General features: G+C 35.4%; 2 protein-coding genes across 2 annotated transcripts; one reads left to right on the plus strand and one right to left on the minus strand.

Annotated features, from left to right (window-relative positions):
- Positions 1-3,055: 3,055 nt before the first annotated feature.
- LOC103871093 lies at positions 3,056-7,412 on the plus strand. The gene is made up of 3 exons (XM_033274015.1): positions 3,056-6,008; positions 6,121-6,299; positions 6,647-7,412. The coding sequence occupies exons 1-3, from the start codon at positions 5,907-5,909 to the stop codon at positions 6,711-6,713; spliced, it is 348 nt and encodes a 115-aa protein (XP_033129906.1). The 5' UTR covers positions 3,056-5,906; the 3' UTR covers positions 6,714-7,412.
- On the minus strand, positions 7,310-13,435 carry LOC103871035 (scarecrow-like protein 18). Its single transcript, XM_009149251.2, has one exon. The coding sequence runs from the start codon at positions 9,055-9,057 to the stop codon at positions 7,693-7,695; it is 1,365 nt and encodes a 454-aa protein (XP_009147499.1). The 5' UTR covers positions 9,058-13,435; the 3' UTR covers positions 7,310-7,692.
- Positions 13,436-13,911: the final 476 nt, after the last annotated feature.

A 13,911-nucleotide genomic window follows, 5' to 3' on the forward strand; every position in this document is an offset into this window, starting at 1 on the left:
AGAATATTTTTAACAAAAATTGGCTTCGACCCTATCTCAAGTCTCAACTTTTCTTTGTTGTGTACCAACTTTATACAAAGCAAGAAGGCATCAAGCCCAAATTTAACCCAAAGTTAGATTTGATACAACTAAACCCGCTAGAATCTTCCATCTCAACTCTAACACATGGATTTAAGGTCTAAAACTTCATCAACTCACCCTTGAATGTAGAAACTTTTGCGATGCGATCGACTTTTTGCGGATCACTCAAAGTTTACTCTCATAACTCAACGCTCGTTAGAGCAATCACAAAGGTTTTGGAAGTGATTATCGGAAAAATGTGAACGATATTCGCTTTATCTATCTCTTATGTTTTTGCAAATTGTCTTTCTTTTACTTCCCTCGAGTGAAAAGTTTTGAAAACGACACAATGACAAAAAATATTTTTCATTCGTATCTCTCTGTATTGGACATCTAGTTGGGTCATCGTTTGGATCTTTTGAAATGAATTTATACGTTCACCAAACAAAAGAAAAAAAGTCAGAAAAGTGGCATTTTTAATAATATATAAACATGACAAAAAGTTTGTTTCATATTTTAATAGAATAGAAGCGTAAAATATTTAAAATTTTATTTAGTTTCATCGTCTAAAGAAAACCAGAAAACCCTCATATAGTCAAATATATATAACTTTTTCTTTGTTAAAGTGCCTATATGTTAGCCTCGGAAGATGGCAGCATCCACCTGAAATCTGGTGACTGTTTTTAAGATTTGACTTATTATTAATTAAATAGTCAAACTGATTAGTTAGTTAATTAAGAAACAAAATAACTACTTCTGATTTAATTAAATCAAAGAAGGCAGTCACTTATCTACAAATTAACGGCAAATGTAACCTGAATTAACATCACGTGTCGGTCTCCCAACCAAACACCCGAAAACCAGAGTGTTGTCTTCTCCTTTACAATCCTTTATTTCGTTTACAATATTATGATTTGTATTCTAGCAAGTCATTTTGTTTTCCATCAACACATAACTTTATTCCAGTCGCATCTCTTAAATATTCACATAGAATCTTTAAAATATAAAAAACATTTTTTTTGTAAGCTTAATACATATATGTAGTTAGTTATATTTAAAATTTTATGGCTGATATTTATTCCAACGTTAAGTACTACTCCTTCTGTTTTTAATATAAATCGTTTAAGATTTATGCACATAAATTAAGAAATCATTAATTTTTTATACTTTCTAAACAAAAACATCATTAATTATTTATTTAATCATAAATCAATCATTAATAAAATAAAAAGTATATTATTATTGGTCATATAACATTAAGTGTTAATAAATTTTATATAAAAAGCCAAAAATGTCATATAGTTTAGAGCATAAAAGTTTCTCTAAAACGACTTATATTTAAAAAAAATGGAGAGAGTACCAAGAATGAACTAAGTTTATCTAGCAGGGAAAATCATTTGACCTTAGCCAATAGATCAATATAAAATTCGAAAATTTATATGAATTGAAAAGGTAAAAAAAAAGTCAAGAAAAAAATATTGAAATTGAGATTGATGGATGGAAGTAAAAAGAGAGTGGGTGTGTAGAAGAGCATGATGGATTGCTTCTGTCAGTGAGCATATGAAATACTTTTTCATCTAAAACCCTAAATTCATTTTCTCTCCTTTTTCACTTTGTAATATTTACAATTTTATTTATATTTATTTATATGCTACTTAATCTGTTGGGTGAAGTTTTGGATTCTATCCACACGCAAAATTGTCTTTCAGCTCATGACGACGCACGTCATCTTCGTTACATATTAAATATCACCGTCTTGTCATAATTATTTGATGTTTGATATATGCCTTTTTTTTTTTGAACACGTTTGATATCTAATCTATCTGCGAAAAAGTGTGGATGTGCAGGGATAATAATGTTTTTGTTCGCAGTCCATATAATGATAATATGTATTATCAATTCCTATATCACTATTATAGTGTCAAGATTACATTAAAACTATTTTAATGTGATTTCAATACTAATTTTTTTCTATCTCTAATCTAATCTTAAAACACTATTAATATAATTTTCTCACTAAATATCTCTAACCCAACACTAAAATGATGTAACTTTTAATGTTGAGTAGGAAAGATTACACTAAAATAGTATTTGAAGTTGGATTGGAAATGATCTTAAGCACTGTATCTATAATATATATATATATATATATATTTACATTATCACTAACATTACATATGGTATGGTTTTTTTTGAGAAATACTGTATGGATTTCTCAACGAAATATTCCCTATGATTTGTAAGGTATATATGTACCTTGGAACATGTGGAACTATATATTTATGCTGTACAGTGAAATGCCGGTATAAATAACTTAAGTAAACAAGTTCTCATTAATTTCCTAAATATATGGTTTAATGTGTGCATATCGCTTTACCATAGTGCATGGACTCATGTTCGTGTATATGGTTGATCACAATTCACAAAGATGGGATCTAAAATCCGATCATTGCATTTTGAAGTCAGACATACCTAGATGCGTGTGCAGGTGTATAGATCTGTGTGCAATGTCTTAGTCTTATGTGTATACAAATCAATAAATGTGCTAGGGCAAAGAGTGAACAAAAGGGTATGAAAAAAGGGGAAGACAAGGGAGGCAACAGGACACGAGAGACGTAAGAGATACCAATGAACTACGACTTGTGTGTTTGTGTTTCATTCATTAAAAATTATTAGCATGATTATTTACTAAACAGAAACACATTTTCATATTAATTAAAATTTTTTACAGCATCTAACATAAGTATAAATAAACACACCCTTTTGTTTGGGGTTCGGCGCGCGGCCGGCGCGTGAGCGTCCGTGCCGGCGCCGGAGCCTCTGTTTGTCCTTCGTAGTGTTCCCCCTTCGCTCTTCTTCGCCAACCTGTCAACGACTGCCTTGTCCGAGCTCTGGATTCGACCTCACCGCTTACGGTGGTTTCGGTCTTGGAGTAACGACGCTCTCGTCGGGAGGGTCCTGGTGGAGGTAGTGGCATGCATGTTCAGCGGTGGTGTTTTCCGGGAGGTGGAGGCTTTCGTAGATCCACCGCCGCCGGCTCTAGTTCCCGGGAAGGGAGTCTTCTTTAGATTTGCCTTCGCCGGCTTTAGTTTTGGAGAGCGGAGGCTAGCACAGCTCCGCGCTTCCACTTAGGATCCCGCGGTTCTTTGGGAAAAGTTTTCTAGTTTAGTTTTGTTTCATGGTCGGCGCAGTTGTCGGTAAGTCTTGGGTGGGGTCACTGCGGATGAGATCTTGGTTGAAGACAAGGTTCTCCGGCGAGGTGATGATTCTCAAGGAAAGGAAGAGATGGCTTCTTGAGTCGCGTGTCTTGGGTTTGAAGTATGCTAAAGGCGGAGGAGATCTCGAGGTTCGATTGATCTCTCCGGCGGGATGACACGGCGGTGAAGAATGGCTTTGCGTTTGTTTGGAGGCTTGTCTGGTTTCGAGCTCCGACGAACAAGGTGCTCGAGGGTGTTTGGTCCGGTGGCGTAAAGGCGGAGGTGATCAAGTCGAGGCGGTGACGACGTGTGACGCGTCAATGGAGCAGATCACTCCACTTGTCGAGCCGCCTCCTTGATGCGCTAGCCAGCTGGCCGGGCGGTTTCTAAGGTTGGGCCGAGGGCCTGTTTAAGTTTTTATTTTGCCCCTGGGGTTGGGCTTGCGTTTGTTTTCTTTGTAATCGGGCTTCGGCCTTGTATGGGCTTGGCCCAATCATCTTATAATATCAAATCTTTGGCGGAAAAAAAAAAAAACACACCCTTTTGTTTTATTTTTGACAACTTTGATGCTTTTGTTTCACCCGACAAATCGGCACCTTTTAGGGTTTTCATTACCTGTTTCTTCCCCAAAGACACATCCCTTTTTTTACCCCATTAATCTACTCTCTCCCAATATAATAAGTGGAGTAATATTAATAACTTTAATTATAAATAAGCGATGAGTACCTTTCTTGGAATTAACGAAAACGCATCATTTTAAAACTCGACAATGAAAAAGAATTTTGGGGAAACAAGAGGAAACCAGTGGCTGTTTGATTATTCCTCTTAAGATTTCTTTTGTCGACAGTAACTCTAGTAATTAATTAATCAGATCGCTTCTCTTTTCGCATCCAAATGGTGGTTTCTTAGTTGTCCAAGTAAGGATTATGATACTACTAATTAGTGGTAGATATAGTAGTTAGTTTAACTTTAGTTTGGTTGGATAGGCTTTCGCGACGTAGAAGAGAGTTTGCAATTCGGTCTTTTATATGACTATACAACTAGTGATAAAACTATATTACTTTATTTTATGAATAGTTTAACATTTAATTTTTTTATTTATATATTTATATCTCTATCTTTAATTGGTAAGATTATGTGTCTTGGTTTCATCTTATTATTAATAAGAAGTTGCTAGATCAACAAAACATAGAAATGTTTTCAAATAGATTTGTAATATGTGCTAATCAAAACTGAAATCATCAGACGCATGCCTTTTAACCTTGCTAAGATGATACTTTGCATTGTCTTAATTTATATCCATAGCCCATAGGTTTGGTGGTGTACATTCTCCTCCATTTAGTTTTTCAAAATCGCCTATGAAAGAACGCAATGAAATGCATCATAACAACCTCCATACATTATACAGGTATACACATCATGAGAAATCAACTTGTGATCGAATGGTCTCTCTTTTTGTTAATTATTGGAGACAATTGGATAGCAAAAAGTGCATCATGCAAATCATGATCGCAAAGTCCGTATAATCCATGAAAATTCTAGAGAATAAATGAGGAACATAATTCTAGGAAGGAGACGCAGGAGGAATTTCACTTCCCTCTTGTCAATTTGGCTTGCATAATCAAATCTACTTTCGGGAAAATTACTCTTATTAACGCTTCTTTGTTTTTATTCTTTTTGCCTTAGAAGCGTTGTTTATAGGAATGCAACTTTTGTAACCTCCTCTTTTCATTTTTAATGATATTAACATTTTAGCAAAAAAAAAATAATAATAAATAAATAAATGAGAAGATTTGGAAGAAAAAAGTCGGTATTATTCTTCAGTGTTATTAAACGCGAGCAAACTATTATTAATAAATTAATAATCATTATTTATGTTTTGTTATATCTTTGATATGTTAATTACATATAACGATGTAAGAACTTAACGAGTATTATAAATAATTTATTTTTTGAAAATGTAAAATTGTGAATAGATACCATTAAAGTATGGTTCGGAATTTATAGAAGTATGAATGAAAAACATCCAAAAATATATGTACTCTATACATCAATATTAATATATTATTTTTAACGAAAACATTTTGACTCTTGATTAAGGAACTGTGTACTAAACATATATTAAAGTCAACTCAGAATGGTCAACTGCTTCAAATTTCATTTAGAGTTCTTTTTGGAGGCATGATGGATTAATGATAGTTTTTTTCTAGTATATTTTGATCGTTTGGATTGACTAAAGGGCTCGTAAAAGCTACAATGTTCCATTCTAATAGAAAACTTTATCAAAAAGCCGAGGCATAGACTTGTGCAAGAAAGAGGGCGGTCATATATATCTAAAATAATTAGAAAACAAATTAAAAAGAGCATGCGAAAGTGGAATCTCTCAAAAGATTGAAGAGACAGATTAACAACTCTTTCGTGCTGATTATATTATTAAACCGGTTGAGTACAATATAAGAGCAACATTATCGACACTTCTTAGGCCCATATCTTAGTGTTTTCTGGTCGAAAATTAAATCAAAAACACTTAAAAAGAATACAAACGGATCTTAATTAAGAAGTTTTAGGCTTGGTCCTTAAGTGCTATGTGGCAGCAGGCGATTGGGTGAGCAGAATCCGGCGAAGCTCGTGGCGGAGACGAAGAGCACGATGCTGAGGGAGACGCGAGAAGATCCGCAGAAGGCGTCTTCTTCAACGTCACAGCAACCTTCCTCTGACAAGAAACCCGAAGATGCTGAGATCAAGCCCCAGGTTCGTGTATTTTATTTGGATAAGTGATGAATGAACAGTAAAGCTTCCACCTTTCTCTCAGATCATTCAAGGGTTTGATCTTGAATTGACTCAATGATTCAATTTTGATCAGGATCCGGATCATGGTGTTTCTCCAAAGTATCCGGGTTCGTATCCGGGTCTTGTTCCCGGGTCGAATCCTGGGCAGTACGATGAACAGACGAACCGTGGAGCTGGTGTTTATGCGGTTCTTGTACATGTGGCTGGTCTTCCTTTAAACTATCTCATTCCTCTCACTTACCATGTTCCCATGTAAGTGTACTTTCCATTAGATACTCTTTGACTAGTGTAATGGAGAAGAATCGTATTTGTTGGTTGAATTGTTCTAGCTAGGAAAAACTGTGTAAAGTTGATCCCTTTAGGCTCAAATCACCGGTGATATTGCTTTTGAGATGACTTAGTGCTAGAAAGGTGTAGGCTTTGTATTGTACTTCCCCTTCCTTACTTACTCTTGAGTAGTGTAATGGAGGAATCGTATTTAGGTTCAAATCACTGGTGGAGTTGCTTTTGAGATGACTTTGTGGTAGAAAGCTGTAGGCTTGATGATGAATCTTTTTTTGGGTTGATGGTTTTTATCTTCTTTTGGGTTGATGGTTTAGGACTAGACCAAGCAAAGAGACTGAGGCTGGGGGAGAGAACCAAGCGCAAGGTGGTCAAGTTCAGTAGCAGCAGCAACAACATGCAGGTCAAAGGCAAGTGGTGGTACGGAGATTTGAGATTGCGTTTCAGCTTGACATATTGCTAATACTCAAGCTTGCTGCTGTTATCTATTTGTTCAACCAAGATGGATCAAGACAACGGCTAGCTGTTCTTGTGATTTTTGCCACCATTATCTACTTGTAAGCCTCCCCATTGATCCTTAACGTGTTGGTAAATATTTTGAAATTGGGTGTTTGGAAACTTTTGACAGATACCAAACTGGAGCCTTTGCATCTTTTATACCTAAGAACCTTCGAAAAGTTCCATTGATAATGTTATATTTTACTTAAGTATCTTAGAAAACTTCTTAGACTAAAAATAATAATTAAAAATTCTAAGATGTTTGCTAAGAGTTGCCATTGATAATGTTGCTCTAAGGCCATTTCCACAAATTTTAAGGTCTTTAATTTTATAACTATGACGTGACTAATTTAAATCGGACAATTTCAACCAAATAGTTTATATAACTCTCACCTACCATTACAATCTTTCTTTTGAACAATACCATAAACACTTATCATCACCATCATATATTAATATAGAAAATATAAAATACATTTGGATCTGATAAGTGGATGCATATAATAAATCATAAAAATGCAACTAATACCCGAGTGGATCGACTAAAATAACCAAATAAAATGAAAAAGAAAAGATACAAAATGGGATTATATATGTTAAACCGATACACCTAAGATTGAGTTTGAAAAAATAGATATTAGTAGGTTGAACACAAAAGATTAGGTTGTCTCTTTGTTTCAGCTTCCCAAGAAACAAAAAAGGACACACATCCCAAGATTCCTCCACCGTCGACAATCATCGCCGGAGCCACCGTCCTCCGACGTCATCTGTAAAATCATTTTTTTGTTTGCCCTAACACCAAAAAATATCAGATATTTTTTTTCTCTACTAAACCTAAGTTTAGGTTTCTTCTCTCTCTACTAAATCATTTCCACGATGAAACGGAGAAGAGAAGACGATTTTTCCATCCAAGAAACAAAGAGTCGTTGAGAAACTGAAGATTATAACCTTCTGAAGGATAATGGAGTCTAAGCAGAAGCTTAGCTTGAGAGAAAGCAAAGCTTCCTATTGGCACGTTAGCAAAGCCATGTCTCTTCATCATCTCCTCCCAAACCTCAAACCTCCGATGTCTTTGCTTTCTCTCCGCCGCTTCCGCCGCCACAACATCCAAAATCTCCATACCGAACCACCGTTGCTCTAGGGTTAGCCTCTCTCTGCTGTTTGGCGGCAAAGTCGCTTCTAACGAATCAAATATTGCCATGAAATGATCTAAAGCCTCTGAGAATCTATTCAAGAACGAAGGATCTCCATGGTTCGCTTCTCTCTCCGCCATTGTCACGATTCTAGGGTTTAAGCTCTTGATCGCCGACAGGAAGTGACCGATCATGTCTCCGTCGTCGTTAAAGAATCTGTGAAGGAAGTGGACGCAGTTGACGGCGATGGACTCTCCTTGTACGGCGGAGAGAGCTAATAATCTGATCTGAAGCAAAAGTCCGGCGAGGTCTTCTTCAGCGATCACAAGCGTGTGAAACTGAAACTGAAGTCCTAGAGAGTTAGCAAACCGGGTTAACCGATCTCCGGTTCGGTTTAATACGGTTACGTCTCGACCACATCCGGTTATGCGGAGGGAAGGAGGTGGAGTACTGCTAGGGTTTGATGATGATCTCTCGGCTAGGGCTTGCATCAACGGAGGCCATTGAAGTCCTTGTGATATATCTAAGTCAAGTATATGTAATGCTCCGTTACCGTTGTTTGTCTCCGTCGCGTCGAGGATCGCTTGGTTCGCCGTTAAATGGCTGAACCGAATAAACGGTGTTAGTTGGTTCAGCCAAAGATAGTAACAAGACTCGAGATCAGAGTTGTTGTTGTTCTTGGTCCGAAACAAGAACTGTTCTTTGCATACACTGCTTGTAAAAACCGTGGAGCTAGAAGCCATTTCGTTCGCTGTCCACGTGGCAGCGTTTTCAGACAAGCCGATCCGTACGGACAAGGCTTTCGTGAAGAGATGGACGAGCCGCTCCGTGGAGTCGCCGTAAGGGGAGGAGTTTGAGGAGAGGATTGAGAGTATGTTTTGAGCGGCGGAGACGTTGGACTGAGAGATGAAATCCGCAGCTGTGAATAGTAGACGACGGAGGTGATGAGCGGCGGATGTTGCGGCAGAAGATGAGGCGAGGCATAACGGAGGAGGAGGAGGAGGAGGAGGATTCTCGGTGGCATCTTCGGAGGAGGAGCTAGAGGATTTGAAGGAAGCAAGCATTTGAAAAGATAGAAAGATGCTTTTTTGGTTCATATGATAGATTCTTTTTCTCTCTCGATCAAATGAGTCTTTTTCAATGGGTAATAATAAATATCATTTCTCTTGACCTGAAGGTATATTGCTTGTATTATTATAATATTTTTATCTTAAATAAAATCAACACTAGCTTTAGCATATGTGTGTACACGCATATCATATATAACATAAATTATATGGATAGAGATCAAGATGGACCGACCAAGCAATTCAAGGGTCCTTGAGAATCCTCAAGCCGGTTTTAGGATTAATTATATTTAAAACATTTTTTTATGAAACTTATATGTTTTTGAGTTTAAAATTTTATACAAACTAAACTTTCAAATATATGCATTTAGTGTATTTTTTTTTTTTTGAACGTCACATTAGATTCATAAATCACAACACTGACACTCACAACTCTAATAACTTTGAAACGATATACAGTAACTAATTTCCATCTCGTGTTTCAACTTTATACTCTAAAAAGTAAAAACTAAGACTTGGTTTAAATTCGGTTAACATAAATGTAGCTTGGTGTTGGATTTATATCTAGGCAGCCAAGACTCTTTCATTTATTTATGGACGTGCACTAGATAAAATAAAGTAATAGTTACTAGATCAAATGAATCGGTACAAAAATATACTACGTTGAAACAGTTTTACATCAGTAGTATAATTTATATTTTCTGCATTCACACGTCTTCGTCGACAGGATATTATATGGTTATGTATGTGTGCATATTTATATTTGTGCGGTGGATCGTGAAGATGGCCCACTGTATTAATGAATGCGTTTGCAGGAATTATGCTCATAGGTTCCAATTTTTAGGTGCGTAAAATTGGAACCCTCGTTAAGATTCTCATCTCGAGTATGCCAAATTACGAGATTTTAAAGAAATAAAAACAGTTAATGAAAACAAAACGATTTTTTATACAACAATGAACTAACCAGTATTCTAGAATATATTTGTATTTTTTAAAATGTAAAAAGTTTTTGCATTTTATGGTATAAATTTTACAGTAAAGCAACATAATAATGGATCATTTTTTTCTAATAATATTATTCAAAAACAAAAATTAATTCGTAAGTTGAGAAATAACAAGAAAGCTCTAAAAACTAAGAACTGACATAAAAATTACTAAAACTCACATTGAAAATAATTACGATAAAGAAAATTTACATTTACATCTTTTTCGGATTCATAATCTGCAGTTTTAGACTTATGTAACTAGACAATATAAATATCTAATTCATATTACTAACAACTGGATTTATCCGGTGTCAGTAAATAAATAGTGGTAGATATAACATAAAATTTTAGAAAAAATAATCACATATAAATATAAAATTTAAAGTTAAATGTAATTTTAATAAGAAAAATAATAAAATTTGAATATATTAAAAAGAATTTTTTTTTATAGAGGCAAATGCCACTTTTTTTAGTACACTTACATCCACAATTATAATTAAGGTATTTCTAGCCCTACTTTATTTTTTATTCTAAAATAAAATTTAGATTAAAAATACTGTAATGATATTCTATTTATCATTTATAATAGAGTGAAAAATAGGTTTGTTCCAAATAAAAAGTAATTTATTTTTTATTTTCATTGTTCTATTTTCTATTTTAAAATATAATATTATTGAAACAAATTCAAACTTTATTATAAAGTTAATTTATTTTAGAGTAAAAAATAAAGTAAATCATTAGAGATAGTCTCGTATCTTTTAGTCGGTTGGCCTTCGATCCGTTGAATATGTCCGGAGTACTTATTTGGACAGTTGTTAATTATACTATTTTACTTTCGTTGATATTATGCCCGTCGTTTGAGTGACTCGGGATGTACAAAAAGAAAAGAGACGTAGCTTTGCTTGCAAAATCGAAAAGCTAACCCCCAAATTGCTAATTATTACACCTTTTCACTTATTGGATTTACCAAAATGGAAATGCTGCAAAAAGATATCTCCATGCCCCTTTAAGTGAAAGGATTCTCACTCTTTTTTTTTTGAGCAACAAAAGGATTCCCAGTTCCGCTCTTATATATTGTGTATATATATGTAAATGTATGGGAGTGCTTACAGTATTATTTGAGCATCTATTATTGGATTGGAGACTTTATTGCTCACTTCCTCATTTCTTTTTGTACCATAAATACAAAGCATCTTATCGCATGATAAATGCATTTACATATCCTTTTTAATATAAAATCTTACATGCATAATTCCACCGAGGAGAAAGATGCTTTCAAAGTTCACGATTTAAACTGTTTTACCGTTTGGTGTATGCATGATAGTGTTCTTGAATGGTTCATTCCTTTTGCTTTAACCCTTTTTATTTATTTATTTTATTCACTCTTCGTTTATAATTCATTCAAACACATTATTGACTTTGAACAAATAATATAACACCAGCTGTTACACAAAAACAAACCATAATAATACCATTTTCATGTTTGAAATGGAAAAGTTATTCTAAAAGGATGTGAAATCTCAAGTTTATTCAAATCAGCTCAATACAAAGCTCAAAAAAAAACATAAGTAATAAATATAAACAGCTTCTACATTAAATGAATAACAATTAGGAGCTGGTAGAAGAAGAGCAGTCGGTCAATAAGGACAAATGAGATGGATGTGCTTTTTATCTGGATAACACATAGCGATCCCATACGTATTTGTTTGCACTAAAAATATTATTAGATACTTCCTTATGACAAGTCTTTTCAATTATTATGATATATATATGTTTTGACTAAACATTACATTCAATCATCCACGTAAATCAATTTGATCTCATCAATAGATAGTATTTGTTTAATATATATTCGACTATTTTACCCGCCAGAAAATTATTAAAATATCAGAATTTCAATTTCTTAAAAAAGATTTTTAGATGGTATTTGAAGTTCTAGTGACTGAAACTTCTTCTGCTTTCTATAAATCCGACCATAAATAAGTACGCTGTACGAGATAACACCAACACAGAGATATATATATACCAGCTTTACAATATAGGAACAACCAGAAATTATCAAAGTTCATAGTATTACTTAGAGCATTATTAATAAAAAAATTAATAAGTTTTCACAAAGTTTCTTAAAAAAAAAACAATAAAGTATATAAATAATAAAATAATGCTTTTTGTATCCAAAATCCATAAGACCCCATTTCAAAATTCCAAATCTCAAATATTGAACTAAAAAACTTCATGGATTTGAGATTCTTAATGGATTTGGGATACCCATAATAGAATTCTAGACATACATTTGAGAAATTTTCGCTTAGAATTCTCACTAAAGATGCTTTTACACTAACACTATGATTAACCCAAAATAAAAAGACTATTGATTAATCAAACAATAATACTTCAATTGAAAGTAATGTAAAAATAAATAAATAAACAAATAAATAAATATAAATAAATAAGAAATGAGAAGAAGCACGCAATGAAATAAATGAGGGAGGGGAGAAGGCAGGAAGTTTAACCCAAAAGATTGGACGCAAGGCTGACACTTTTGCCTTTTTCTCACTTTGATATTTTTTTTTTTTTCCGTCAAGATTTTTATATAGATTAATGATACCGGGCCAAGCCCAAATTACAAAATCCGAAGCCCAAACACTTAAACAAAAGGCACGAAGCCCAAAAGCCAAACCAGCTACAGTCTAACCGCTATAAACGGACCGCGGCCCAAACCAATCAAGCCCAAACCGACGTCGGCTGGATCAAACGCGTCAAGGAGACTGGCTGCTGAACACGTGGAAGCATCTGTGCCATCGGATCGACACGCGTCGCACACCGTCTCTACCTGACCGTCTCCGCCTCGGGACGCCGTCGGAGCTATCTAACCGTGCTTCGTTTCGCCGGATCTCATACCCCGCAACAAAACACCTTCCTTCCCGGTGGTCCTCCACCGAAAGCGTCATCGGACAAACCGCGCTCTCATCCGGACCACCCACTCTTCTCACACCACACCCACAGCTAACTTCTCTTGTCGTCGGTCTCATAGACGGAGAGCTTCATCTTCTCCTAAGATCTCATCCGCACTATCTCGATTCCACCCGAGCCGACAAGAACAAAACCCTAACCGAACTTTCACCGCTAACACCCAAATTTTCTACGGGTACCAAACCGGCAGCATGGAGCTACTGTAGCCTCCACCCTCCGGAGACAAGACGGCGACGACGGAGCTAGGTAAGCCTCCCCCTCCCGAAAACAGAACCGACGGCGGCGGAGCAAAAAGAGCCTCCACCTCCCGGAATCTAACCTTGATCTAAACGAGCCGCCTCTCCTCCATCGAGAACCTTCCCACTACCGCGTCCTAACTCCACACAAACGACCACCATGCACCATGGATTAGGCCGGAGCCAGAGGTCGGACAAGGCGAAAATGGGGGGGATTACTTTGATATTTTTCTTTCAGTTTATCAAATTATTTATTTTGTGTTTCTTTCGCTGCCACGTTGGATGGGACATATTGGAATGAGACATTTCCTTCCTAAACTCCACTGCCATTTCTATAATTAATATAACTCGTACGAACATTCTTTCTGTTCCTAATTAATTACAGTTTATTTTAGACTTAACAATTAGATTTTATGCATTTTAGAAGATAATAATAGTTTAATTTCTTTCTGATCCACAAACCATCCCTAACCATTACATTAGCTAAACAGGCTAGTTATGTATATATTCATGGTTGAACTTGAAGATCAAATAGAGCAGTGGAAATAGTAAATAAGAAATCAAAAAAATCTTTTTTTACCGTTTCACTTCACCTGTGCTGCACATGCACGTTCACGTCAAGATCCTTGTCAGCTCCACTCTCAAGCCTGTGATATCAATGTCCCTAATCTATTTGGCTATTTTCACAT

This window comes from Brassica rapa, chromosome A06 (genome assembly GCF_000309985.2).
Source record: "Brassica rapa cultivar Chiifu-401-42 chromosome A06, CAAS_Brap_v3.01, whole genome shotgun sequence".
In the NCBI taxonomy this organism is placed as follows: Eukaryota; Viridiplantae; Streptophyta; class Magnoliopsida; order Brassicales; family Brassicaceae; genus Brassica; species Brassica rapa.

Coding starts and splice junctions, on each gene's coding strand:
- LOC103871035 (XM_009149251.2), bottom strand. CDS start 9,057: ATGAACCAAAAAAGCATCTTTCTATCTTTTCAAATGCTTGCTTCCTTC.
- LOC103871093 (XM_033274015.1), top strand. CDS start 5,907: ATGCTGAGGGAGACGCGAGAAGATCCGCAGAAGGCGTCTTCTTCAACG. Junction 6,009..6,120: donor ATGCTGAGATCAAGCCCCAG/GTTCGTGTATTT, acceptor AATTTTGATCAG/GATCCGGATCATGGTGTTTC. Junction 6,300..6,646: donor CTCACTTACCATGTTCCCAT/GTAAGTGTACTT, acceptor TTGATGGTTTAG/GACTAGACCAAGCAAAGAGA.